At 47.9% G+C, this 27,917-nt stretch overlaps 1 protein-coding gene across 1 annotated transcript in view; it reads left to right on the top strand.

The window, feature by feature from the left end:
* The first annotated feature begins 1,290 nt into the window (after nucleotides 1–1,290).
* ADAP1 (ArfGAP with dual PH domains 1) overlaps nucleotides 1,291–27,917 on the top strand; it is a 62,337-nt gene continuing 35,710 nt past the window's right edge. The window contains exons 1-4 of the mRNA XM_069810214.1: nucleotides 1,291–1,638; nucleotides 12,178–12,308; nucleotides 13,655–13,746; nucleotides 24,512–24,594. Coding sequence (XP_069666315.1) covers nucleotides 1,554–1,638; nucleotides 12,178–12,308; nucleotides 13,655–13,746; nucleotides 24,512–24,594 — 391 coding nt within the window. The 5' untranslated portion in view covers nucleotides 1,291–1,553. The remainder of the gene's footprint in view (nucleotides 1,639–12,177; nucleotides 12,309–13,654; nucleotides 13,747–24,511; nucleotides 24,595–27,917) is intronic.

Below are 27,917 nucleotides of genomic sequence, written 5' to 3'. Positions count from 1 at the left end.
GTCAGCTTGTCTGACAGCGCAAATGCAAAGGTCACTTAGGAAAATGTATTCCAGGCAAGGGGGGACATTGTAAATGTACCAGGCCATGACTCTGCCCGTGTTTAAGGGTGTATGCTATTTTCTCCCACAAAGTGTTCCCTGGAACCTGCTCCCATCTGTATGCTTGCAGGACCAAGATGGTGATTTGGTTGTGGAAGTTTTCCTGGAGCTACGGGCACCCTCCTCCTGCAGACACTCGTGCGCACCCTGAACCTCGTGGGGAGCGCGAATGGCGTGAGCTGAGCTTTGCAGGAGGGTGCTCTGCTTTGTTGGAGGAAGTGGAGATGGACAATCTGAATGGGGAACTTGCTTTGCAAAACCAAAAATGTTTCTGTAAGCAGAGCTGTATGAGCTACAAATAGGCCGTAGCAGCGTTGCAGATGCCCATGACCCATACCTGAGAGGAAGGTTTCAGGAGGGGCTAGGGCAGCAGCCTACAAGGCTCTGGAGCCCTCCTCAGCCAAAGACTTCCCACGTCACCCCCCCCCCCCCCGAGACACCCTCTAGTCCTTAGGGGGTAAAACAAGGACAGGAGACTTGCCCCGGAGGTGACAGGAGAAGCATGAGCTGCTGGAGCCCTCGGTCCCAGCAACACAGCCACGATGACGTGGGGAAGCTGTGACCCTGCCCCAGGGGTCTTTTCTCCCCCGATTCTCCCTTGACACCATGGAGGGGGGTGGAAAGCGCGAGAAGATGCTCGGGGGACGGTCCTGCCAAGATGCAGCTGTGGAAGGCGGTGGCGATGTGTGCTTGGAAGGGCAGCGGTGAAGGAGGGGTGTTTCGGAGTGCAGGTGGGTACCAGTTAAACGTTTACGAGGACCCCAAAAAGATGCTAAACGTTCAAGAGGCGCCCCGAAAGCGCTCCTCGTGAACCCGCCAAGGCGCTTTGAGCGCCAAGGCCCCATCCGACGAAGGCCGGGGTGCTGCAAACCGCAACCTCCCCGAGGTGAAGACCCCCCCGACCCCCACCTTCACCCTCACCGGGCAGCGAGGCCAGGGTGCGCCCCAGTCCTCCCAGTTTAAACCTGGGAAAGGACCGCTGGGCGATGGGGAGCGCCCTGGGGGCTGGAGATAACCCGGAGAGGGTTCCGTGGGAGGGATGCCCTGATGGTCGGGGACCCCCCCCACAACGGGGACGGGGCGTCCCGGCGACAAGTGGCCACTGGAGGTCGCGGGCGAGCGGTTTAGGGAAGCCACTAGCCCCCCCCTCTCCGCCCCTCCGGGCCCGGCGGAAGGCGGAACCGGCTCCGGTACCCGGGCGGACGGCTTCGGGCTCCGGTTCCCGGGTTTCCAGGTTTAAACCCGCCCCGGCTCATCCTTCCCCGGTAAGGGGCGGGGGGGGGGGGGGGGGCTCGGCCCCACCGTAAACCGTTCACCTTGCAGCGGGCGGAGCGGAGGGGCCGTATGGAGGAGCCCGGCCTCGCCAGCGCCCCCCCCCGCCCCGCTCCATGAAACTGGTTTAAGGGCAGCGGAGCCCCGCACCGCCCCGCACCACCACCACCGCCGCCGCCTCCATGGCGAAGGAGAGGAGCAGGAAAGCGCTGGCGGAGCTGCTCCAGCGGCCGGGGAACGCGGCGTGCGCCGACTGCGCCGCCCCGGGTAAGGAGGAGAAGGGGTCGGGGCGGGGGGGGGGAACGGAGGCGGGTGGTGGCCGCACTCGCCCGCACGGAGGTGGTGGTGGGTCCTGGGGGGGTTGTCTGTCCTCTCCCGGCATGGTAACGCGGTACGCCGAGGGGTTGCTTTACCCCCGCCCCGGGGAGGGGGGGGATGCAGGTAGGGATGCTGCGGGGCAGGGTGGAGGGCTGGGGATGCGCTGCGGGTGGTGGTACCCGGGGAGCAGCCCCGGTGGAGGTATCATCACCACCCCCCCCCCCCATCTCTCCCGGGCCAGGCCGTGGCAGCGCTGATGTCATTCCCCGGCAGGTCCCCGCGGTCTGCAGTGCAGCCCGGGTGGCTTTAACCCGGTAGCGAGCTGGAGGTTGGGGGGCTCTGTGTGTCCCCCCCAAGGGTGGGAGCTTGTCCTCCCCTGGCTTTTGTCGTTGCCCTATCGGTGAGCAAATAGATGGGGGGGGGAACCAGAAGCGCTGCCGTGGGCATCCTGCCCACCGACCTTTGATCGTGGGTGGGTGCCTTAGCCGTGCCGAGGACCGGGCTGCGAATGTCCGTAGAGCTGAAGGGAGAAAAATCTGAGCTAGGGGCATCTTCCTCGCCCTTTGGGTGTGAATTGTTGGTGTCAGGGTGTGAGCGTGGGAAAGGCTTTGCTCTCGCTGAGCGGAGTCTGCGTGGTGTGGTGGGACCTGCCGTTGAGAAGAAAGAATCTTAGAGAACTGCATACCGAGTAACTTTCCGTTTAAAAAAAAAAAAATATCACCATGTACACCATGTGGAAACACCTTTATTTACATTAGCTTGGGCAGGATGGCTCTGAAGATGTGCAGAGAAAGGATGTCTTTTTCAGCCCCTCATTCTATAGGTTAAAGAGAACCCAATGCTTCAGCTGAACCTTATTTTTCTGGCTATTGATTTATTTTGGATTTCAAGATCTATTGGACACCACCACCCAGCTCACACCAGTACCAATGGTTTTATGTCCCTAATCTACATCTTGGGACACTGCAGTTCACTTTCAGATGCGTTGTGTCCCCCGGTACCCAGCTGGAAAGGACAAAGAACTTTCTGCATAGTGTGAACTGCTTTGCAGCGCTGCGCTGCTCTGCCTGCTCCCACCCATCCGCTGGCTGATGTTGCTGTCTAACTGTACCAACCCACCTTTGAGGTATCTTGCTGAGCGCAGCTTGGGCTCACCGAATGGGTGTCTGCCTAAATTATTCCTTCCCAGAGAGGACTTTACAAGCCTGGGCCATTCAGATCAATGGCGTAATTCTCCCTTGCCCTGTGTGTAATATAAAGCCCTTCTGCAAAATGGGACGTTTCTCGGCATCAGCAGGGTGGGGATGAAGCTGTAGGTCAGTAAAATAGCTCATCAGGGAAAGAGGGTTGTTGTTAAAAGCTCCAAATGGGCTTGTAAAACAACAAAACCGTATTTTGCTTTTGGTGACGTTTGCATGCAGAGATGTCTTGGTGAATCTGAAAGTCGGAGGGGAGAATTCGGGCCAGTGTCTTTTGTAACACAAGATGTGCTATATTAATACCATTCAGCCTCTCTTCTGAACTGTCACGGCATTACTTCCCTGGGACTGGATCTCAGTTTGTCAACCCAATTTTTTTAGTAATCGCTGTACTTCAGTTTCTTGAGCAAACGAGAGCTGCTCGTGGTTGCTGTAATGTGCTCATCTGCCTGGGAGTGACAATAAACTTGAGATGCCCTGGACTACTTAGCATAAGTTATTTAACTTGTGTCTGTAGATAACATATAAAAAATTCAGGCTGAATTCTGTTATTCATCCTAGGCAGGTGTGGCAGGCCAGGTCTTTCTGGGTATGAGATAATGCGGGACAGGTGTCCAGAGAGCCTTTGGAATGGGGTGCAAGTATGTTCTTTGCTGAGAAGTGGGATGCACAGAAAGATAAAGGTGGGAGCTGGAACTGGGTGGACAGCTAGACACTGGAAAAGTACCAAAGCAGAGAAAATAAAGTGAGAATGAAAGAAGAGGGAGGGCGGGGGAATGAACAGGAGGAAAGCAAGGTGTGCTTGTGCTTTCCCACATGTGTGTATCGTCATAGTGCTGAACTGGTACAGCTGGGGGGGAAGCAAAAGGTCAAGATCTCTGATTTATTATTGCTGCTTCTCAGGTGGGTGTGTTTCTTTCCCTGAAATCCCCAGTTAATACAGGATCTATGATAAGAGGTAGCCATTTAGCTCAGGGATGCTGATAACAAAGAATAGGTTGGGTCAGAAATGTAACAGGGAAAAATTCTCTGTTAGTCACTTTAATTTGTGTATTTGGAAGCCAGCTGGGTTTCCCTTTGCTCTTCAAATATTTGTTTTAGAAATCAGCCAGTCAGTGAAAGGTTTTGGGTTTTGTTTTTTTTCTTCCTTGCTATTTTGGCATTTGAGTGAGGCTCAGTAGCCACAGCCCTGAAGTAACAGCTCGTCCCAGGTATTACATAGTCGTGTAACAAAAGCCTGGGTTCCTGATGCAAAAGAGGGAAGAAAAAAAAAAAAAAGAAAGCTTGGCATCGTTGTGGCTAGGCTGTGACCATGCAAAAAATCAAAGCTCGGGATGGACAGGGAACATCAGGGGAGGCAGTGCTTTTCCTCCTAGGCTGTGTAAGTAACTTCATCCCCTGCAGGGTCATCACATGTCCTTGGGGAGATCAGGCAAAACCTGCTGATTGCCTGGGTCTGGGCCAGAATTTGCCACTTAATTGTGACTGAGGATTATTTAAGTGGCCAAGTCCTGCAAACAAGGCTGCTATGTTCGAGGCCTGCGTTCCCCTGGTTTGTCCACAGGATATGTACGCTTGCAGCTGGGTGGAACGTGGTATTGAGTGTGATGCTCAGGAAGGTCAGATCTGTGTCTTCCCCAGGACTGGTGTGTGTGTCTGGCAGAAAAAAATCTCTTGTGGAAAAGCAGAGCTTTCAAAAACTCCTCCCAGATTTTGAGGGCATGTTTCAGGTAGGGAGAACAAGCTTACAGTGGCCCTGGCCACGACGGCTGGGAATGCAGAAAGGATGCTAAAGCAGAAATGGAAAATCAGAGTGGAAAAAAACCTGAGAGGTTACATTTTTCACTTGCAGGTTGTATTTTTTTTTTAAGTTTCTAGTTATGTTTTTATTAATTGTATCTTTACAAAACCTTAATTTGCAATGAAAAGCTGTTTTGAATAAAAAATGTTTCGGTTGCAAAAATGTCATCCATCCATAATGAATAATGAGATTGCATTAGCTACATCTTTGAGGCTGAATTCTGGGGTAGGAGCCCCTGTAACTAAGTCGTTATCTGGGGTATCGGTTCCCCTGTCGTTACATACTTCTGTGTTGGAGTCAGGGTCCTAGATGTTGGTTTGCAGAGTGTTTGTTTTGGTGGGTTTAAAGATGTGCTTTCACAGTGAAGACCGCATGGTAAATGCGGTCTTAAGTGCAAACTGAGCAATCTCCCTGAATTGCTGGTGTGTAATGGCTCTCCATGTATTAGAATAATCTTTTTTTCTTCAAGACTAATGTGGCATTTCAGCCTTTCTTTTTTTTTCTTTTTTTTTTTTTTCCTCCCCTAAATGATTCTTTGTCTCAGTCAATCTTTCCTCACATCATGAGACGGATGGTTATCTCAGGGCATAACAAGACCTTGAGTATTTCTCTCTTTACTCCATTTTTCTATGACTTAGGCTTGTGTTTCCATGGAGCGAGAATCATTTTACATTGTAGGAGGACAGTGAGGCTCTGAAGACAGAAGTGGAAATCCCATCAAAGCGATCCTGCAGTTTAAACCCTCTGGCAGCAGTTTAGGTGGCTTGTTTTTATCGCTTTCATCTCTCTTATTTGGGATGGATTACTGGGACATGGACCCTGGGTAACATCGGCCTCTGTGCCCGAGGCTCAGAGGGGGATACGGGGTGGAGGAAAAAGCAGAAGGCTCACGATGGAGGGGACGCTGGTATCGGAGCTTTGCGCTGCAAAGCCAAGCAGATTTGGTATAACAGAATATATAAAAGCCCGAGGGTGGGTGGTGCGTGGCTGAGGTGGTTGTAAACACCTTTCCTGCAGGCCCAGCATCTTCTCATTTCTAAAGTGGGTGAAGCTTCTCCATTCCCTTGATGTCCTGAAGTGAGGGTGGTGATTAGAGGGAAACACACAAGTACTGGGGATTGCTTGATTTGCTCAGGATTAAGGAGGGCGCTGAAAGGATTTGATCTCAACCCTTTCCTTCCCTTATCCAACCGCCGGTCCTTAAAAACACAGATCGGGAAGACAACAGACTGAGTCATCGGGTCCTGTCATCTGCACTGACATCTCCCCAGCCCCTCCATGGAGCGATGGGCTCTGCCTCGCAGCTAGTTCTCTCTCTTGCCCCCACTACCTCCTACTGGAAAGCTGTTCCAGAGCTTTGCCGCTCTAATGGCGTGAAACGGGCTTTTCGTTTTCAAGCTAAAAGTGGAAACTTGTTCCCGCACCTCCATTGTCCTCTCACTTAAATAGTGATTTTTATTTTTATTTTTTTCCTCCCCCGGGAGTTTGCCAGCCCTTCTCCCTGAACATAAGCAGGACTTTTTGAAACAAAGGAGGTTTAATGTGACGGTGTTTTCTGTCCGGTCCTGATGCCTGGGTTTCAGCACAATTGTGGGTTGCAGACAGCAAGCAGAGGGGGCTGCTGAGACCTGCCAGCTGAAAAAAAAGACCTTGGCAAGTTTAGTGCCTTCACTGAAAAATTTTCCTACTTAGAGAGGAGTGTTGGTGGGAGGCTGTTTGGCTTCAGTTTTAATGGCTTTTATTGTTATTTTTAAACATGCATGACCAGGGTCTGTTTATTGACCTCCTAATCTTTCCCCAAAGTAAATAGCAACAGAACTTCAGTGCTGAACACGAGGTTCTCCTGGCTGGGGCTTTTAGGGAATCAGCAGCAGCTGAGTGGCAAGCAGAGAAGGCTTTTTTGCTTGTGTTGATTGCACTAAAATCCCCGTGATTATATCCTGTATCATAGGGTGTGAGTTATCTTTCTAGTGCAGGGTAAAAAAGGCTTTGCCTACCTTGAGAGATCCTCCTCTCCCCTCTAATTAGTCTTTATCACCTCAAACAGGGGAGAGAGATCAGAAAAATCTGTCAAATCTCCATCCCAACAAAACACCGGCTCCCACCCAGCTGGTGTTGCAGGGATGCAGCCAGGCAGCTAATTAAGGGTCAGGCCATCGTTTGTGTGCTGGAGGATGCGTGTTGCTGTGCCTTGGCCACGTTCTCACAGATATTTGTCTTGGTCAGCAATATACTGTGCTATATATAGTGATAATTGTGGTTTAAGGCAAAAGGTGGAGTTGGGGCATCTGAGTAAGTTTTGAGACTCTTGAGTTCTTGCTCTTGCCGCGGGGCTACTTTGAGCCTGCTACTGCTCTACTTCACGTGATTTTACTTGGGTTGATGCATCTAGGGAATTATCAAACTGGAACCCTATCTTTATATTCTGGATACAGGAAATATTGATTATTTATTTAAAAAAAAATTCCACTGCCATCACACTTCCAGTCTTCTCTACTCTCCTTTTGGTCTGTATGAAATGTCCTATGTCTTATGTTGTTTCTTCTTGTTTATTATTTTTCAGGGTCCAGTTTTTCCCTCCATGGGCTGTTCTTATGCTCAGTAACATTGGGTTCAAGCTGCAGAATTCATTGTTCTCTGCACTGGCTTTTCCTAGGGCTCATGGTGGCAAAAGGGGCTGGGTGGGGAAGTTAATTTCTGAATTTAGCTGTGTTGCCCAAGTGTTTTAGTTTTGCTCTGGATGCTTCTGTAGTCTCTGGCTGTGCCTTCCCTTTCAGATGAAGGAGATGGGAAAATACCACCCAAATACCCTTCTCCTGAGTTTAGTTTAGCTTTGGTTATTTATTTAATTTTTAAAATGAAGTTGCATCAAGTTTTTATTTTGAAAGTTGTTATAATCTGTTTATAAGTGACCAGAAATCTCTACCACATTGAGCAGTGAAAGCCGCATAGAGCTGACATCGGTTGTTCTGGAGCAATGATGCTGCACAGTAAGAGACTTTCTGCACTTACAACACTGTATTTGATTTAATATTCCCCTTGCTCCTTGTTAGTCTTTATTCCTTTTGGCTTGAAATAATGGAAGAAAGTAATTTGTGTGGAACTTAGGCATGCCGGAGAGTTTTCATTAAGCTTCACTGCTGTTTGCTTGAAACTCTGGAAGCTTAGGAAAAAGAAAAATCATCATTTTGGGGCAGTGCCCAAAAGGTCCAGATTATGATATATTGCCATTTCAGTGCACTTTTTTGGGCCTTGCCCAGACAAAATGGCTTAAATAAAATTACTGAACTCCCCAATAATGTCCAGCATGGAGAACGTGTTCCAGCTGTTGAAGTGTCTAGCAGCAAGGTGGACTTCATCTAGCTATGGAGACCTCAGCTTGCCAGCCGTACAGCCTGGGGTCACTGGTTCCTTAAATTAATGATGCTTCCCTAAAACTCACTTATCTTGTATGAAGATGCTTATGTGAATTTATTTGCATGCTTGATAAGATATTGTCTTATCTTGAAGCAATGGCGTGGTCATTTGAAGGGTTGGAGTCTGTGATTATGCCAATGTCGGTGATCGCCGACAATCTGCCATGTTCCTGAGCTGAGAATTTTCCATGTCGCTTGTGCTGGAGAGCAGAAATGAAGAGAGAGGGACCGTGATGTGCTGGGGGAGCGCCGAAGCCACCGACAGCCCCAAACCTTACAAAAGGGCTTTGGAAAAGCATCCCCACAGAAGCGGGTGCTCGCCCCGGCTGGCAGCCATCTGCCTGGGGATCTGTCACCAGTTCCTGCAGAAGATGTGTGGGAGTAGTGGTCTCATAGCTAGGTTTCTTCGAAAATGGTGCCACAAGTACAGGGAGCGGGTGAGAAGGGGTAGTGGCGTTGGCAGAGCCCTCCAGAAGACGGAGTCAGCGAATCCTCCACCCTCCTCCTTCTTGTCCACGGGCAGAGGGGTGGCACGGGGTGTCGCAGGGTTGCACCAGCCCGGGGGCTCGCGTGGGTCCGTAACCCTCTGGCTCGTTCAGATGATGCTTAGAAACTCCTTTTGGCTCTCAGCTAAAGTCCAGGAGAGGCCTGGGCTGGCTTGTTTTCTCAGTCAGATGTCTTCAGCCAGGAGAGCAAGTGCCATGAGACATCTCTAATAAATTATTGTAAGAGTGACATTTAAGAAGACTTCCACTGGTAGATTGGTTGGTTCTGGGGGATTTTGCTACTAAGCAATTTTTTGGATGGGGCTCACTCAGTGCCTGAGGCCTTTGAACTCTCCTTCTGCCTGGTGTTCCCTTTGGCACTAAAACCGGTTGCCAAATTTGTGTAGTTCTGGGCTGTGGCTGTCACAGGAAAGCAGCACACAACCAGCTGAGTGTCTACACCTCTTCCATCCACCCTTGCCGCATGATTTTGAATTTAAGAGATATGCATTTTTAAAACGAGAAGAGCAATGAAGAGGAAGTTGCTATTAATATACGGCAGCAATGCAAGCTGCTAGTATCAGGTCTGGTGAGTCAAGTGAAATGTGCAGCTCCGTCATGGTGTTCCTCGAAGTTTGCTCTGTGGGATGCTCTTGGTGTTGGATGGACATGGAGCTTGGGTCTAGGCAAGAGAGGAAACACCGAAAGGAAGATGACCAGGAGGAGACAGCTTACAGATGTGGTTTTATTGAACAAGTTGAGAGCATCCCTTCCAAGGGTTGGGTCACCACTGACCCCATCATCTCTGTGTGCTCCTCTGAAGTACTGTCATCTGCTGGAAACCATGCACGTGTGACCCTGTGTATGTGATTCTATGATATAGTCCAGCTTTTGCTTTCTTTATTAGACATGGGTTGACATGGCGTGGAGCAGGGGGGAAGAATGTTTAAAAGTCTTGTCTAAAGAAGAAACTGTTTGTGCGAGGAGAATGCTTGAAAGCCCCAGCTGTGATTGAAACTCATTGCTTGAGGGTCTGTTTACCCACGTCAAGAAGAGACGGCTTGGGTTTGAGTTGGCTTGGTGTCTGCTGCAGTTGGAGTCTCCTCTGTCTGAGCCTGAGGATCTTCTTGCAGGATGTTCCTCCACCAAATGTGTCCTCATCCCTGGCTGGAGGAAGGTGTGATGTCTCCTGGTCCTGTTGCACACAGCAGTGCGGGCAGCGGAGGGGTTACTTCTCCAAGGGGACTTTGGAAACCTGAGTCTAGGAAGCTGCAGGCAATACAAAAAAATCCACCTGCGTGCCTAAGATAAATCTGTTAACACAAAACAAGCGTCGGGGCTCCCAGTAAAACCTGTGAAGGCCCATGCATACTTTGGTAGCCATTTCCCTGAGTCGGGCACTGCTTTGTTCAGATCTCATTACACCAGGAAGGCTTGAAGCGCGGGGAGCTGGTGGCCACATCAGCTCACGACTCCAGACTTCACTGCCACGGCTTCCTCTTCCTCACTGCTGCCACTTCTCTGTGGCCGCCCTGTCCTCCGGACCCTCTCGCCCTTCCTTGTGCCTGGTCCTCTGCGTGGAAGTCAGAGATGGATTTTTCAACAAGAGACCCTGATGCTTTCACCTTGCCCGACTCGCATCGTTTGGCCTCGTGGTCCTGGGCTACCCTGGGCCAGCAATGCTGCACCTTGGACTATTTTTGTGGTAGGAAGTTTGGCAGGTCCCAGGCTTTGATGACGGCCACGTGTTTGGAGATGGGAGAGGACAACACGAGGAGTTAAAGCACTGAAATGTGCGCGAGCGTGCAAAATTCTTGATTCTTGCCACCCTCTAACCCGATAACTGGCAGCAATCTTTGCGATCGGAATACGTGGGGGTGCCTGACCTCGGGTGTAGCGTGAAGCCGAGTCACCTGGAGTGGGGTGAGGGTGGGGGGGTCGGGGCTGGTGGGGCAGAGCACCCCGTGTCCTCACGGGCACGGCTGGATGTGGGCAGCACAGGGTTGCTGCTGTGGTGCGCTTAGATCGACTTGACTGGTTTGATATTTGCCAGGCCTGAGCTGTGGTTGTCGTGGCCTCGCATGAGGATGGGAGACCATGTGAAACAGGAAAAAAAAAAAACCCCAAACTTCCCACCTTTATTTGCAGCTGCTGGTCCCAGCCTTGTCCCAAGGGAGCTGCGGTTGACGGGACTCGTAACAGCTTGGGAATTTTCTCCCCTCTCCTGGGTGGGCACCCAGCCGCGTCCGATGAGGCTGCCCGTTCAGCTCTTAGGTTTATATCTGAACACCACCACCTCTGGGGAACCGAATTTGTCTTCCCTGGGGTGTGCTGGGGGAGGTTGGTGGCTGTCCCCGCGGGCAGGGGCTGGTAGCAGAGCTCGTTGCCCCACGCCAGCCTGCTCCCGCTGCACTGCCATAGCCAGACCATTAAATATGTATAAGGAGGAGAAAGCACATTCCCTTGCTTTTTTATAAATAATTGCTGCGCTGTGAGGAGCGAATGTTTAGTGTAATTACTGTGGGGGAGTAAACAAATGACGACGGTTTGTGAGAAGGGAAGACTTGCCCTTACCCCTTGACAGCCCGATGCGGTGGGGTGGCCGGGGGGGTCCCACTGGTGAGGGTTTGGGGGAGGATGGGGCGAGGGGACCTCCGCTGGGAGGAGGTGGAGGATTTAGTGGCTGACTGGGTGACTTGCAAGGAAGCTCTTTCTGCTGGGGCGCAGCTGGAATAGCGGGCGCTGACATTTGCCAGTCGGAGTTCAAACAAAGATCCCTGTATCGGCTTTATTAGGGAGGCAGCACTAGGGACACTGGTGGATGTGTCCTGCCCCCAGCCCCTGCCCTCCTCCGGTTCCTCTCCTTCTCCCCGTGCATCAGGCAGCGCCTCTCCCGAGGAGGAATTTGGAGGCGAGGGACTTGTGTTTAAAGCGCTTTGTGCGAGACGTCAGCTCTGGGCTGTAAACAGCGCGTGGTGTTGCTCAGAGAAAGTACAGGGCTGCCGCTGGCAGCATTTTTCCATTAAGGCAAGAGCTGGAAACCTCCTGGCATGGAGGGCTGTGCTGCTGGGCAGCCGTAGCTGTGGGAGGAAAGACTCTATGTGAAGCGCTCCCACTGTAAAAAATAAATAAAATAAAATAAAACATAGCAAGGCAAGGGAGCAGCATAGCGGTTTCCCCGAGCTGTTGGTTTTAATTGTGCAATTTCTGTTCCACGCAGCGCTTAGGTGGGATTTGCTGGTGAAAGATGGACATTAACCTTTTCTCTTCCTGTGAGCGTGGAGCGGAGCATTTTGGAGGTCTTGGGCGTATGCGATTGTCTGTATATTGGGTTTTTATGAATAACAGCTGCACTTGAGATTGCAAATCTGTTGTTAGTTTAATTTGTATTGCTATCGATATAAACTAGCACATATCTCTAGTTTATTGTATATTTATTTGATGTCTGTAAAATCAGGGAACTTGGACCTGGTGACTCCCGAACTCCCCTGCCATGCCATGCGTTGTCCTGCCTCGTCTCTCCTTCCTCCTGCACCGAATCTGATAGACTGGTCCAGTGCAATTCTCTCTTTCCTTCTTGCTTTCAGACCCAGACTGGGCATCCCACAGCCTAGGGATCTTCATCTGCTTGAATTGTTCAGGAATCCATCGTAATATTCCCCAAGTCAGCAAAGTGAAGTCGGTCCGTCTGGATGACTGGGATGATGCTCAAGTGGAGGTACGTGCATCTGAGACTTGAAGTACCAGTGAGTTTGGGTTGCTGCGTTTTACCAGCAAAGCTGTAAAACAGAGTCCTTTCTAAAGATGCCACAAAATATGTGATTTCAGAAAACACATCTAGATAATTCCTGAATGTGGAAATGAGGTCCATGATGCTGATTGAAAAGTGGAATAGCCATTTCTTGACGTTGTGAGGGTTTCCCCCAGCCCTATAAAAAAGTCAATGAACTAGAGTGTGTAGAAATTACTAATTTTAAATGAATTGTCTTCTCCTGTTTTTTTACATTACCTCTAGTCTAGCCTAGTCGGTAGACTAGATCTCTAGCCTACCACCCCTGCCCAGCTCAGCTATTTCTGGCTTTGTTCCACTTAGCAGTGAAGACTCTTATACTCACATCTTGAAGAACTGAACCCTCACAGTACAAATTCTCTGTTTATGCCACATACCTGCCTAGTTTTGGGTGCTGTTGCTAAAGGCAAGCCTACCGAGGAAACCTATCTGCTTTGACTATTGGTGTCTTTAAAGGCGTGAAGAACGCTACCAGTCATTGATCTTTATCCAAAAAAAAAAGAAAAAGCTTGGCTGCTTGTTATGCTTGTATGCTTGGCATCTGGTACAAGACAAAACGTGTTTAGCATGGCTACCTGGAAAAGAGTGGGGTTTTTACACTTACAAAATGACTTTCATTAAATAGAATTTATGAATAGGGAAATACGTGGTTTTGTTTGCAGAGTTCTCAACTGGCTGTTTGTATACGAGATCAGAAGGAAAGGAGGGCTCTCAGGGCAGATAGAATTTTTATTTATTTATTTATCCAATACTTCAAACTCCTTTCTGAGGTTGCTGGCATGGCTTTGCAAAAGTGAAATTATCCTTTTGGAACGAGTGATGTGATCCAAAGCAACGGGCATATTGTTGAAGACTATTACCTTGCTGGAGCTGTAACACACGGGGTCTTAAAGTTGGCATCAGGTTTTGGCTTCTGGTTACCTAATTTCTGTGCTGGATTCCCTGGGAGCCATCTCATTCCCAGTGGGAAATGCCACCACGTGCTGCCTTCTGCTCCTGTGGGGATCGTGCATGTGTGACTGCGATGCGGACCTGTCCCCAGCACCGTATTAAGCTGGGGGAGCCCTGGCAATAATAATCAATATTAATTTCTGAGCCCTGGTTTGCAGGCACAGTCTCTGCAGCATCCCTTCTGTGCACGGTCCTGGGGAAAACTCTCAGTAAGTGAACAGAGGCCCCATCCCAATAATTTTATTACTCTGTAGAAGCAAAAGAGGACAAAGAAAAATACCGTTAACATTTTTTAATTCTTTGTGTTTTTTCTCTGTTTACAGTTTATGGCCTCGAATGGAAACAATGTAGCAAAAGCAAAATATGAATCTAAAATGCCACCGTTTTATTACAAGCCAACATTTCTTGACTGTCAGTAAGTAAATACCTTTGCTGGTAAACAGCATTTATTTGTTTGTGCAGCTGCAGTGGCTGTAATAGTTTAGTTTTAGCATGATACTTTTTTTTTTTTAGCCACAAAGGAGGTTTCATTTATAAAAGGCCCTGAAAATCTTTTTTCTTCTGCACGCATATGGTAGAGTTTATACAACGTATGGGATCTTATTAAAGAAGTACACTTGAGATGATGCAGAGAAGTCAATAGTTTGTCTGTTCCCCAGACTCTTCCAAGTTTCTAAGGCTACAAAAATGCCAATTTCTACCCATTGATTTCCTCTGCCTTTTCAAACAGCCCTTCTGCATCAAAACAGAACTTGCTTATCTGCTATTTGAGATGCTAGATTGCTTGTAATGCAAAAATGCTGAGTTTTAGTGCCAAGGTGGTGGATTTTCTTTTTTTGCCTAAATGACAATCTCCTCCATGAAGGCAAGTGAAAAGGTATTGTTTCCCATACAGCGTAGAGTAAGCTGGGGTGGACTTTGTAGACCAAGAGGGCTGAGCAGCCAGAATATGCTGTACCATCCAGGGAGCAAGATGATGAACTGAAATTGTTTTTTAGGGTCCAATCCTGCAGAGTACCAGGGGGGGTTTGTATCTTTGTGAAACCAGTCTTTGCAGAGGGTCTGGAGAGCATAATTTCCAGAGCCAGTACTTTAGTATTAGCAAACCAGTGAGTACTGGTCCCCGAGATGCCTCCCAGTATTGCTGCTTTAACTGGCTGTCACTAGTTGAAGAGGGAGGTGTGGGTCGGTGGTGTGAAAATGGTGTGCAAGGCTCTGAGCAGCCAGATGATGTATTCGGGCATCATAAGAGGTGCCCAAAACAGAAGTACTGGAAGGGTTTGTAGGGCTCCCTGCGTGAGATGTTGGGGTAGGAAGGCTCTGCTGTGTTCCCCAAATCTGAAATCATACCGAAGGTGTGCCAAAGTGTTCATGAGTACCTATGCTCATCCTTGAAGTGACTTTATCTATATTTTTAATCTTCTTGTAATAGCGGTTAAGAAGAGTTATTGTCTTCCTATGTCACGGAAAAAGCCTTTTATAGTAAAGACAAGGGAGGGCACCTGTTGTGCCTGTGAAATATCTCAGTGATGCATCCCTTACCCCCTACTTGATGATGCTCAAATGCTATGACTGGGAAGGCCCAGGTGTGAGTGGTGCTGCCTGACCTGACAATAAAAAAAAGCATCCATTTATGCAATGTTCCCAGTTCTTGGTTTTGATCTAAAATGGCTTTTGGCAGCAGCTTCTGCAGTTCCTACAAGTACAGAAATGATTTGAGGATTGGCAAAGCCACCATGTGTTGTGGAAGGGCACGTTCCGAGTGTGTTGTGCTTATCTTGCTAGGATCTCCAGGATAAAAAGCCCCAACCTCTTACCTTTCCTATTCCTGGAATACCTCTGCTGTTACGGGAGGTAGCCCAAGGAGAAATCACCGGGAAGGTGCTCCCACCCGGAGCGATCCCGCAGTCCAGGGGGAGGAGATGGTGCAAATGCAGCTGAACATGGCAGCACCATTGTTTTGGTTTTGTTTTTTTGATTCATTTCAGAAAAACAGCTTCAGCAAAGTGACTTTTTTTTTTTGTTTTTAACCCTGTCTCTCCCAAAGCAGAGAGACAGAAGGGCCTGCATATGTTTGAGCTTGTTGGGAGTTTGGGACCTTTCAGGTTCTCTTCCCACCTTGAACTCGTCTTCAAGCATCGCCCCTGGGTCCTGGCTTAGGGAAGGTGGGGAAGATGCTTCATGTGGGGTTTCCTGAGGACTCAGAAGTGCTTGTGTGGGTGAGGATCTGAAAGATCAGGGCTGTGATTTAGTAAGGACTCATTATGGAAAAGTAATGCCTCAAACCCGATGGCTGGAGGAGATGGAGGGGACTTGCCTTGTGACAGTCAAGGACAAAGCCTGCCTGCTCCTGCCTGTCTGTACTCAGACAACGGGATTGCTGTTCTTCCACTTAACGCAGGCCAGGCTTCATACTTTTCTTCACGCTCTGGACACAACGTTCACCCATCCATCTCTATGCGTGATCTCCCCTGACCAGCAGAGCTGGCAGCCCAAGGACAGATGTATCTTGGTGCTGCAGGATTTGGTGGCCAGAGTTTTATGATACATGTCTCAATGTCCCCATGGGATCTGTGGTGCCCCTCGCAGATGGCTCTAGCATCCTTCTCATCCCTGTGCATCAACTGCTTCTTGCATCTTGCTGTCTAAATAGATTGCACTTCCTAAGATGGTGCATCTACAAAAGGAAAATCGCTGATAATTTCCCTCTTGCTTCTCCACAGACTTGGGTTGAAACAAAAAAAAATCTTTTGGCAGAGTGTTATTCGTGCTTATTTCCTTTGCCTTCTCCTTAGCGTCTCTTTGGTACAAGGAAGAAGAAGGGTGCCCCAAGCTCTGCACACTACCCAGGTGGCAGGAGAAGTTGCTGGCTCTGCCTGCAGCTGGGAGGTGGATGCCGTCCTTGGTGAACAGACAGCTCTCGTGAACTGTCATGGTCCTGAGAGGATCCAGCACCACGTTCGTATCACTGAGCTCCAAAATCCCAGCAGTCGCCTGTGCCGTTTTGAGACTTGCATGTACTTGTGGTGTTAAGGATGGAGAAGCGAGATTTTTCACCGAGTTGTCATTGGTAGGAGAAACACAATTCTAGGGGATTTTAATGTTGTTTACTCTTAAGTCTCAGCTAAATTCAATTAGATGTTGCACTCCAGCCTTAGCTGCTGTTTTGTCCTTACAGGGCAGGGCCCTATTTGAGATTGAGGTTGTTCAGGAGCGGAGTCCTGGTTCTTTTCCGAGGGGATGCAGAGCTCGTGCTGGGAGAGCCTGGCTGGAAGCGGGGCAGGTCCCTCTGCGGCTTGGGGCGTCCTGAGATCTGCGTGCAAATTGTATCCGACTGTCCTTGCACGGGTCAGGGCGAGAGATAGCGAAAGCTTGCCCTGCAGCTCAGGCAGCTTAGAGACCACAAGCATTTTCATTCCTTCTGCTGTCGGGCTGGCAGAAAAGTCTGCGGCTGGGTCTGTGCTCGGTTGGTTTGGCTTCCTTTGATAGCGCAGCTCAGGCTTTGCCGACACGATATTTTTCTTCCTCCGTCCTGCGGTGCAGTCGCGCTCTGGGGAGATTTGCGAGCTGTGGCCGAGCTCCAGCCGCAGCCCTGTCAAAGCTGTCCGCGAGCACACGGGGACCACGCTGGGGCGGCCGCTCTATCCACAGCCCTTCCCGATGCCTGATGGAGAGGCAGGTTGCTGGGCTTATAACCTGTGAGAAACAGGAGCAGGAGGGTTAAGGGGGGTTTTTTTTGGTTGTTGTTTCTTTTTTATTGTTTATTTATGGACTGATTGGGAGGATGAGGCAAGGCTAGTCTTCCCGCAAGCGGCTGGAAGACCAGTTTCTGGCCCTTTTGTCCTCCCAATTTGTGCGTATTTTGCACTGGGACAATTTTCAGCCTGGATGCCCTGATTTCTGAGCTGAGCCTGGAGCTCTGCTCATGGAGGTGTTCTCTGGACCAGCGCTGCTGGGTCTCTGCAATAGCAGCAGGGTGCCTTGGGATAGATGCGACCACCTGCAGTAACAGATCTCCTTCTGACACTGCTGCAGTATAAGCAGCTGTGGGTACGTTGCATGTTGGGAATGTTTTGAGGATGGTGTGCCAGGTTGTATTTTTCTTCCTCTAGTTAGAGGCTCTCTATGGCTTTGAACAGATGCATGCTAAACAAGAGCAGGGGAGTGTTGCTTCTTAAAGGGGGATATATTTAGCTTTCTTCCCACCTCGCTGCAGTCCAGTCACTGCAATAGCATGAGTTGTTGTTACCCAGGGCTGTGAGCTGGGAACATCACGATGGATGACACCTCCATCCAGCGCTGGCACCGTGCCGTTGTGTGCCGACCCACATTCTGCAGCATCGAGAGGTTTCGATGCTTCTAATTACGACAACCCGCGCTGGCCGGCGGCAGCGGCTGGGCAGGCTTTGTGGGAGCTGCCCTCAGACTTGGCGCGGCAGGACGCTAATATACGAGCTGTAATAAGGACAGGCTGTTTGTTCATTTGAAGCTTCTTAGTTTTATAACGCTACTTCTGCAATCCCTCTACTTTGGTTGCTTGAAGAACTGCAAAGTTCAGAGCAAGAGGGAAGAAGTGCTGCAGTGCCAGGTTGTCTTTTTTTCTTCTTGCCTATGATGTTGTGTTTGACTCCTTGGGAAATACGTGGTGTTTGCCTGCTGCATCTGGCTTCTGCATCCTCCAGAAACCCCATTGTGGCTTCCTGGCTCTGTCAGACACTTGGCGAAGGTTAGAGAAGTTGGAGGTGTGCTCTGGAATTACCCAGGGAAAATTTACCAGCTGTGCATAGGCAAAAAACCCACCCACCCAAAAATAAAAAAAAATCCCCTTCTGTCCTCTCCTCTCATCTTGTCTCTGCCAGTAATTTGGCCCACGCATCAGGAGCAGCGAGGAGCAGAGCAGCCAACTTCTGTACCGCTGGGGAGTCCCTGAGGCTGAAATGAATCCCAGACTCTGGGATGTTCCTACGCCACCGCAGAATTGGCCCAAAGAGCCTTGGGTGAGGAACTTAAACCGCAAAACCCCTCTTTAGATGTTCACGAGTGGTCACGGCCCAGCTTTGTACACCATGGCAGGAGACTGAGAGCTGTAAAAAAGCCTTTTCTGGGGCAGATACACTGCAAGCACAGGGTTGAGTTTTGAGTCACCACTGAGCAACAGGGGTAGCATCATTTTTGAGTAAAAGAAAAAGGCTTTGTTCAGTCATATGCTTGGCTGAAAATTGATGGAAGAAGATGGAGAAAAGCGCTTAGTGGGCTTTTGCGGGACTGAAAATACATCCATGTCCCTGCCCAATACTTGATGGCAGTTTGTTGCCTTTTTGCCAGATTCGGGAACACACAGCATCGTTCTGCGGAACTGCATACGAGCTGCAATGCATTGCTCTGCTCCTCTCTCTGTGCTTAGGTGAGTGGGAGATACATCTGCTCTTTATGCAGAACACTTAAATATCCTGACTGCCAGTACATTTGAGTATCTTGGTAGGAAAAATGGGGCAGAATGAAATGGCATGAGTTGTACTGGGTGGTTGTCTTATCTGGAAAGCGATGAGACGTCAGTCAGAGAGAGGATGTATCCCAGTAAGGCTCACATATTGAGAAGTCATCTCTACAGTCATCTGAAGAAGAACAGTTATTAGCAGAAGTGGCTTGTATTATGGTACAGTTAAAATGTGCAGAGAGGAAGTTGCATAGTAAATACCTGGATTTTTTTTTTTTCTTACTTTAGCACTTAAAGTTTGGCTCGTTTGGTAGAGGAGCTACTGAGCCCACCACCTCAGTCTGGTGTCTGAAGGTCAGTCTGGCTCCCTCCCATGCATGGGGCGTAATGATAGTCAACGATGCAAACTTCTCACCTGGTCTCCTCTTCCTCTGCCTCCTCCTTTTGCTGGTACCTTATCTATAAACTTCTTTAATGCTTAATGTCCAGAGGGGTAAAGTTGAGTGTTTTGCTCCAGCTCCTATTTATTAATAAGGGTCTTCAGATTTTACATCCATGGCTTGCAAAAGTGCCTGATGTCTTGGGTGTAAAGCTGGAGGTGCTGCAGTGTGGCCTCTCGGAATGGCTCCTCATCAGTTCCCAAGTGGTGGAGCCTCCTGTGGTGGCTCAAATTGGGCACTCGGTCTCAGCAAGTCTCTGCCTGAGCATCGCCCTGCCGTCAGCCGAGTGCCTGAGATCTGCCCGCTTCTTCAGTCCGAACCGGCCACGGAGTCTTCTCTGCTTGTCGTTCATTTTCTCTTTGTTGTTAGCTCGTAAGCATGTTAATTCATATCGATTCCTTTAATTTCCAAAGGAAATTGCTACAAGGTTAAGATAGTACCGACACAGGCTGTTTCCTACATGCTTTTAATCTGCGTTTAACCATTCTGAAAAATAGCGTTGTGGTGAACTGGACCGTGCGTGTAAAACAACCAAACAAAAAAGGAACCAGTTAGCATTTTAATTAAGCATGTTATGATTTTGCATACTCAAATTCAGCTTTAACTTCTTCAAATCCATAATGCAAGATTTTTATGCCTTGATAGCCAAACCCCCTGTCTTCTAGCTCTCCTCCAGAAGCTTGCTGTTGGCCACTGGTCTTGGGGGGTGGGTGGCAGATCACTCCTGGGGTTCTTCAAGCTGGGACGATGCACAGAGCGCCTGGAAGAAGCCCCATGGCTGTCTCATGCCTCCATAAAGCCATTTAAAAGCAAGTCCTAACAGCAAGGACTTACCAGATAGGAAAAGATGTGGAGGCGGGTTGTGAAGCTAGACAGGCTTTTAGTCTACGCTGCAGTGGCTCTCCTTGCAGTCTAAGCAAAAATTTGGACTCGGACTTAAAATTTCATTAAAACAGTTGTTTGACAGAAACTTGGCATAGCTGTGTCCACAGAGCTGCCTGTGGAAAGCAGATTGTTTTTTGCTGGAAAAACCTCTGACAAATTCCAGAAGCTACAAATTTGGGTTTTGGAAATGGTGTTCCTGGATGACATTCATTTCTTTTGTCTTTGTTGGACTTTGATGGTGGCTCACAAAGATGCAATTAGAGGGTGGTAGTAGATGGTGTTTGATGTTTTTTGGGCTGCTTTCACCTCTGGCTGGGGCTTCTTGTCTGTTCTATGTCTCCAAAAAGCCATAGCAGTCACGCAGCGTCTGTGGTACATGCACCATAGTGCGTCCTAGGAAAGCCAGCCCAGCTGAGGATCTTGGGTAACAATAAATAGGAGACTATAAATTTGGCTGGCCAGCACCTCCGTAGAGTGCAATGGAGCCACACAGCCACAATTTGATATTAAACTTCTTGAACAGCTTTTCCTGTGGTGTTTCTTTGCTGTGAACGAAAGGCTTTGAGTATGTGGGACCAAGATAAAACTGCTCCACTGGCTGCTTCTGAACCTTCCTTGCTGGCCCTTTGACAGAGAGCAGTTGTTTTCAGGTGGGTGGCCAGGCAAGCGAACAACTACCTAAAATGAGATTTTGAGCTCTTGGCGTTGGCGGTGCTTTGTTGGCCTCTGGACCTGCTGCCTCCCCAGTGCAGCCCAGTTCTGTTCCATTTTGGGGATGAATTTTCCCTTATTCTGTTGGAAATGTGGTTTTTCCTTAGGGTTTTTTATTTTTTGGTGGTGTGGGGTTTTTTTATTTGCTCCCAGGTTTTTATCTTGATAATTACAAAGACCTTTCTGTTCTAATTGCAAAAAAAAAAAAGACACATTCCCTGTAACCAGCAGCCTGCCAGACTTTAGGTGGGCTGTTAAAGCTTTTGGAGTTCATCCCAAAAGCTTGTGCATCTCTGCAGTTTAGGAATGATGCATTTATATTTTTCTAACAAACACAAATGGCGCATTTGCTACGTTATCCCAGCACCAGAAATGCAGTAAAATACCATGAGTCTGTTGCTACAGTCCTTTCTGTTCACAGAACTCCTGTCAAAATCAAAGGCGGGGTTTGGATGGAGAGTCCAGTATTCGGCATGTGATGTCCGCCCACGGTTATTTACATACATATTCACCTCAGGAAAAATACATTTCAACTAAAACACAGCAACAGATGTTTAAAAGGCCCCTGAAGGCATACTTAAAATGAAGTGGAGATCAGGTCTGAAGTCCACTGGAAATGGTGGAGAAGACTGCGTGGCTTGAGGGACCTCAGGATGGTCCCTGCCCTCCAGTTGCTCTCAGATCCCATAGATATTGGGACAAATTCCTGCTCCTGTTTAAATTCATCCAAGCTGTGCCAGTGAAACTAGGGTTTAACACCAGACCCAAAAGCAGCTTTTTATGGCAGGATTGCCTCCAGTCTAGAAGAGTGAGCATGGTCAAGTCCCGGCTCAAATTCTTAGTTGCGTTGAAGGGAGATGCCAGACTCCTCGCCATCCTTGTTGGGTTTTTGTTTCAGTCTCTTTTGCTGGAGTTTTTCTGCTTTCTATAAATAACCACTGGAGCAGAAGCTGCAGCTACTGGCCTTGCGCTGAGTGGTCCTAGTGGTGGGCTGCTCTTGGTGTGTCTTGGTTTTTGGGAAATTATTTCTGAAAGAGGCTGGGTTTGTGATGATAAGGAAAAGGGAAGAGCGTGTGAGCTGTCAGAAAGTGCTGCTGTGAACTAGGAAAACGGCACGGCTGGAGTCCTGTCTGCCGTGGGAATTGCCATCGGAGCCACTCGTGTTCTGGCCCAAATGCTGGGAGAGGTCATCAAGAGCATTTTGCAGCTTCTCAGGATAGCCCTTTGGGTGAGGTGCCTCCTAGCTGCCCAATTTGCGCTTTCTTGCACAAAAGCTGTGGTGATATTGAACCACCGCTGTTGACAGCGTCATGGGAAATAAGTCACTGCAGAGCGGTGTTCCCTAAGGCATGAGACCAGCAGAGTGTATCTGTTGTAGTATTTGCATTATACAGCAAGAGTGTTTTCCCACTGCTGCACATGAACCTTAATTTATACTGTATTTAAGCATTCGTACTGGAAGGCTGACTTTCAGAGACTCAGAACAGCTGCAGCTCCTGCTGAATCCACTGAAGTCAGCTGGAGCCGAGGGTGGTGTGAATTTGCTTCCTTCTAGTTAAATCCCTAATCATCTTGTTGAAATGGTCCAAGTTTGGCTACGGTGATAACAAGCTGTCTGCAGCAGCCGGGCTGGAAAAAATTGCAAGAAGGGTAACAAATTTAAGCATTTGTGTTGATTCAATGATTAAATTTTGGTAGCTTTGTTGATGAGTGGCAGAAGTATAGAAACAGACAATTAAGTATTACCTTTTGGGTCATCAGTCTCCTACGTCTGCAGGCTGCCATGTTGTGGATATTGGATCCAGAAAGAGCATCCTGCTCAGCCTAGACTTCTACAAAATGATCTGAACCTCCTGAGATGAACTGAAGAGGGGTTGTACCCAAACCAGAGCGTACCACAGGGCGACAGCAGAAGGGAGATGGGTGTTCATCTTCGGAGTTCACAGTCAAACTTGCAGATGTGTGTGTAACAACTAAAGATCAGTCATGAAAACAGGAACAGAAGGGGGAAAGGCAGAGTTGGTGCATTATTTCTGTTACAGCAGAAGCTCACAGTTGAGTTTTGGGTGCAAGGAAGCGATGGTGCTCCCTGAGCCATGTGGGAGAGGGCTGGCGCCCCAACCAAGGAGACAAAACAATGGGTGGGACAAAATATACGTAATTATTTCCTCCTTTACTGCCAGGAAACCGATTATAGCCACAGTTGTCATTAGAATAGTGTCTTGCAGATTTGATGAATGTGTTTGCTGTACCTGCAGATGAATTTTCGTAAGCAATGTTATCTTCTTCGAGCATTTCTGGAATGTGTCTGCTGAAAAGATAGCATTAAATTTGTATTGTCAGCAAAAAAGAAAAGGTAATTAGGCATATCAACAGTTTTCATTGGTGGAGAAGTTGATGTGTTGAAGTGTGATGGGTTTTACAGAGCATGCCCAATGCTGGGGGATCTTTTACTGTCATCAGTGTAGGCCACTTCAAAATGTCTGCTGTGAAGCTGGGGTGACACATGTCTTTATTTCTGCGTGTGATTTCTGCCTGCTTGGGCTATTTAAGGTTCTAGGGCAATTAAGAACTAAGTGCAGTTAAAAATGGTTTGAAGTAACTTCTAGCTTATTCTACATCTAAACTACTTCGTTAGTTCCAGAACTCATGCTAAAATAAAATAGCGAAAAAGTATTTATAATCTTTGGGGTATTTTTTCCTTTTTGGAAGTTAAGGTCTTGGTGTATAAATCATTGGTATCACTTTCAACATGAAAAGTAAAGGACTTTGTAATAGGCACGTTTTCTGCCATGCACCTTGGATTTCTTTCTTAGACTTAGCAGTACAGGCTATGAGTTTGGAAGAGCTCTGCCAGGTGGGTTCTCACCACCCTCCAGTGTTTAGGTCCTGTGTTCCACGGGGCTCAGCCCTCGCATCCTTACCATGTTCTCCTGGTCTTTTTGAGGCTTTTTCACTTTTCACACCCCAGTTCCTTCCAAGAGGTTGGCTAGGGCCTGGGTTACGACTGTCCAATGTCCCTTTCATTTTGAAGAGGTCACCTCTCACTTGAATTCCTGTTGTTCCCTGTCTGGGAGGTGTGTGACACCCTGCAGCAAGCTTTGTGTTCACCGAGTCACAAGTTTCACCTATCCTTGGGCTGGGCTTCCCCTTGTTGTTACAAGTATAATTTTAACCTGACACATCACAATTTTTTTGAATAGCTGTCCATGTGTGACAAGGAGACAATATCTCTGCAGCTTCGACTGCTGAAAGGCCATCCTGTACATGCATTGCACAAGGCATACCTAATTTCTGCTTTATATTGATAGCTTCAGGGCAAAGATTTTTCTTTTGCATGCAGTTTGTTGGCTTTTTCATTTACTGATCCCATTTACTGAAGAATATAGTCTGAGGAAATTAGGTTTAAAATCATTCATATACTGAGGGAATTTTGTACAGATGCTGATTGGGTGGGTGGGAACAGGCTATTCTGCTAAATCTGTAAATTTTATTAAATAAGTTTCCAATAAAATTGGATGTACAAGGAAATGATTTATTGTTGTCCAACAGTAAACAGAAGAAGCCCTTGACTCCAGACTGTACAATGCAATTTTTGGAGGACTTTTAAATCACGCTCGTATTTTGATTGAAGAATTAATGATTCTGGATTCTTCCTTAGTGTATCTTGGATCATGTTTTCTTTTCTCTGTAATTTTTTTTCCCAGACTGCTGCGGGAACAGTGGATCAGAGCCAAATACGAACGAAAAGAGTTCATTCACAGCGAGAAGCAGGAACCTTATTCTGCAGGTAGCGAAAGACACTTTTGGCAGATAAGTTTTTTGATGTCCAACACCTTCCATTTTTTTTCATCTCTCTCTGTTTGTATGTTCTTTATATTGATTATTGCTCATATGTCACTAAGTAGGAGGAGAAAGTGTGGCCTTTTGGGAAAGGCCCCTCCTGGCATTCCCTGTATTTGACTGGGAACACTGGGAATTTTAATAACTGATGGAAATAAATCAGTTATCAAGAGTCTTTCTGTTGACTTGCATGGGCTGTTCACCAACAGCAAGTCAGATAAAGTACCAGTGAGTTCGTTTCTGGTGGCAGGAGGCACGAAGCTGCATTGAAATGGAGATAAGGGTGTTTGTCTCATCAAGGTGACTTTTGCTGTGGAAAGATTATTAGCGTGGTTTGGTTAACGGTAGATAAGTGTGCCAGGTCCCGCACTCTTCCCAAATCTCTGTTAACTGTCTTTCCACAACCCTTCAAGCGTTGTCAGTGGGACCTGGTCTCCCTGTGGTATAATAAATGCCCGGTGTTTTGCAATTGCAAAGACCCAGTATGTGTGACAGAGCTCGTTTCAGCACTCCTGACGCGATGGGCAGAGTGACGGTGGCCTTGCAAACGGGTGGTTTAGTGGAGCAGTGGATGGGATGATTTTCTTGCAGAAGGGCAGGATCTGAAGAGGAGACACAGGGCTCAACCGTGTTTGTTGTGTTGCTGTGCCAGCACGAGGACTGGCATGAAAGTGCATGAAATTAGCTGGGTATTTCTTTGCTATAAGTAAGTGGCATTTAATTTATTCAGCATATTAAGTAGTTGACACCAGCTATGTGCTTGGATGACTCTGGGATAATTTTATTAGCAAAGACCATGTTACAGATGAAAGGTTAAAATATTATTTTCATGCTGCTTTTCAAGACTAATAATAAGCAGGTAGCTCCAGCAGTTTGCTGTTACTAAAACCACAATTAAAATCTTATCTCATGTATTCTCAATTTATGTTTAGAGCATTTCTGCTCTGCTGTTTTGTATACATGAAGCATGCATGTAGGGTGTGTGTGGTATCCATATTCATATATAGTACATTATGCACATTTTTATTGCAGATTTTCAAAGCGGTTTGCTGGAGTTGGACATGTTCTATTAACAGTAAATAGTTTGATTTCTTAGATAACTTTGGAATATATCTGCCAGCCTGTGTATAACGTTCACCCAGGAATAATGTTTCCAGTTTATACCGTGCGACTTCTAGATATAAAAGCTCGGATTCAACTCGGTACTTCAGGCAAATGCATAATTTTAAGCACATGATTAGTCCTTTCGACTCCAAGAAGAGTGTGTACCTGGTTAAAGTGAAGTAGGTGCTTCAGTGCTGTGTGGGAAGAAGGGCAGCATGTTCTGAGCTCTCTGAAAAATATTATAAGAACAGTTCAAACGGGAGTTTATTTTAGCAACGTATTTTGTAGGTGTTCTTCAGTACTGTGGCTGTATAATATTTAGCTGCATGGTGAAGCGATAGGGTTTTCTCCCCTCTCTTTGAAGTTCAAAAGCCATTAAAAGCAGAATAGAAGAGAACGGGGTAAGCCATTTTAAATGAACAGTGCTCTTGGGAGGAGGAGGGGAAGGGAAGGCAGGCTGGTGGGCATCTTGTAGGCTGTATATGAGTGCTTTTAGGTTGTATATTGTCTTCGAGAATTGTACCATTTGAGCCGTGCAAATGGCCTGTGCAACTGGGACACCATTTGTTGATTCTTCTCAACAGTAAATTCAAAGGGGAGCTTTGGCCAGGTGGTTCCTCCTTAGGATGGTGTTACAGAAAAACAAAGCCGGGAACACACACCAGATTTGCAGTGCCAACTTTTCGCTTCTGCTGAACCATAACAGCCCCTAGGTGTGGTTGCACGCCCGTACTTCACCCTGTGCCAAACGGTGCTCCTTCTTCTGGACTGCAGGATGTAACTTGGTTGATGACGCTGTTTTCAGGTCTTGGGCTGTTACACCTGGAGCTGGTTGTTTCCCAGCTTGTGGCTTGAGAAGGGAGCCCAGGGAAAATCCCGTGTCCTGTAGGAAAGCAGCATGCTGGAGATCATAGAATCATTTAGGTTGGAAAAGACCTTTAAGATCATCGAGTCCAACTGTTAACATTACCAAGTCCACCACTAAGCCATGTCCCTAACAGAGATGTTCCTCTGTGTGTTGGGACAGTTCTTGTATCGCTTGGGTGAAATGGGGTGTTTCACCATTGTGTCATATGCGGTGCTGGACCACCAGTTTGCCCAGCTGGTGTAAACCAGTGCCGTCAAAACTGGTCTGGACTGCTCTGTCCGTGAGCCCTGCAGGACAGGCTGGAGCTCGGTGCTTGCAAAAGAAGCTCAGCCACACCATGCGTCCTGGCTCTGCCCTTCTTGCCGCTTGCAGGGGTCGATACAGCTTCGTGGCCACACCAGCGGCTTGGAGGATGCACCCCGCATGGGGTGGACCTCCCGTGCCCGATTATGCTGGACTCAGCGCGGCTGGGAACCGCAGAGGATCTGGGCCGTTGCTTTCCACTAACAACCTCCTGAACTGCCTGCGAATGCACCAAGGTGGGACCCACACAAGGACGCCTTCCTGCCCACCCCGCATCCAGTTTGTGTCTCACTTGAATGTATGCATATCGCTTTTTCTTTCTAATGCTGGCTTAGACCATTTTTTCTCACCATTCTGAATTCCCTGGAGGGGTGTTAGATTACCAGTTTCTAAGCATGAAACATTTAGTTGCTAATAGAGACATAGGTATCCATTTTCTCATGTTTGTTGGAAGATTTAATTCCATTTTCCAATTCCAGGGGCAATTTTGCATTCTGATATTTATTCAATAATTGCATAAAAAATGAGAAAATGCTATCTTTGAATAGTTTTGAGCAACATCTTTTTCCAGGCAGCCTGACGAAACCCTGGTCAGAAATTCAATGTCTTTCAGAATATCCTTTGGGGAGAGACTGTCTGGAGCCTGTAGATGCTGAGCAGAAGCTATCACGGCCAAACTGACAGACTTAGGAGAAATGAATCTCAGGACAGGAGTGTCAGATGTGCAGGTCAGAGCTGAGAGAGTCACGCAGGGAAGCCTGGCTGGAGGATGTGGCGAACTCTTCAGCTGCTGGTGAAGAGTATAAAGAAGAGGTGGTGTGGGATGCGAAGGCAACAGCTGCCCCAAAAGGGCTTGCATAGCCCCCAAACTGATAGGAAACGTCTGCCTCGTGAGATACAGAGCGATGTGAGGTAGCAGAACCAGAATTGGGAAACAAAGACACTTGGCGCATGCAGAAATCCCCAGCGTGGGCAACGCTGAGCGTTGAAACCAG

Source organism: Haliaeetus albicilla, chromosome 22, assembly GCF_947461875.1.
Source record: "Haliaeetus albicilla chromosome 22, bHalAlb1.1, whole genome shotgun sequence".
Taxonomy (NCBI): Eukaryota; Metazoa; Chordata; class Aves; order Accipitriformes; family Accipitridae; genus Haliaeetus; species Haliaeetus albicilla.
Note: the sequence above shows the minus strand (reverse complement) of the source record. Positions and strands in the feature narration are given on the sequence as shown.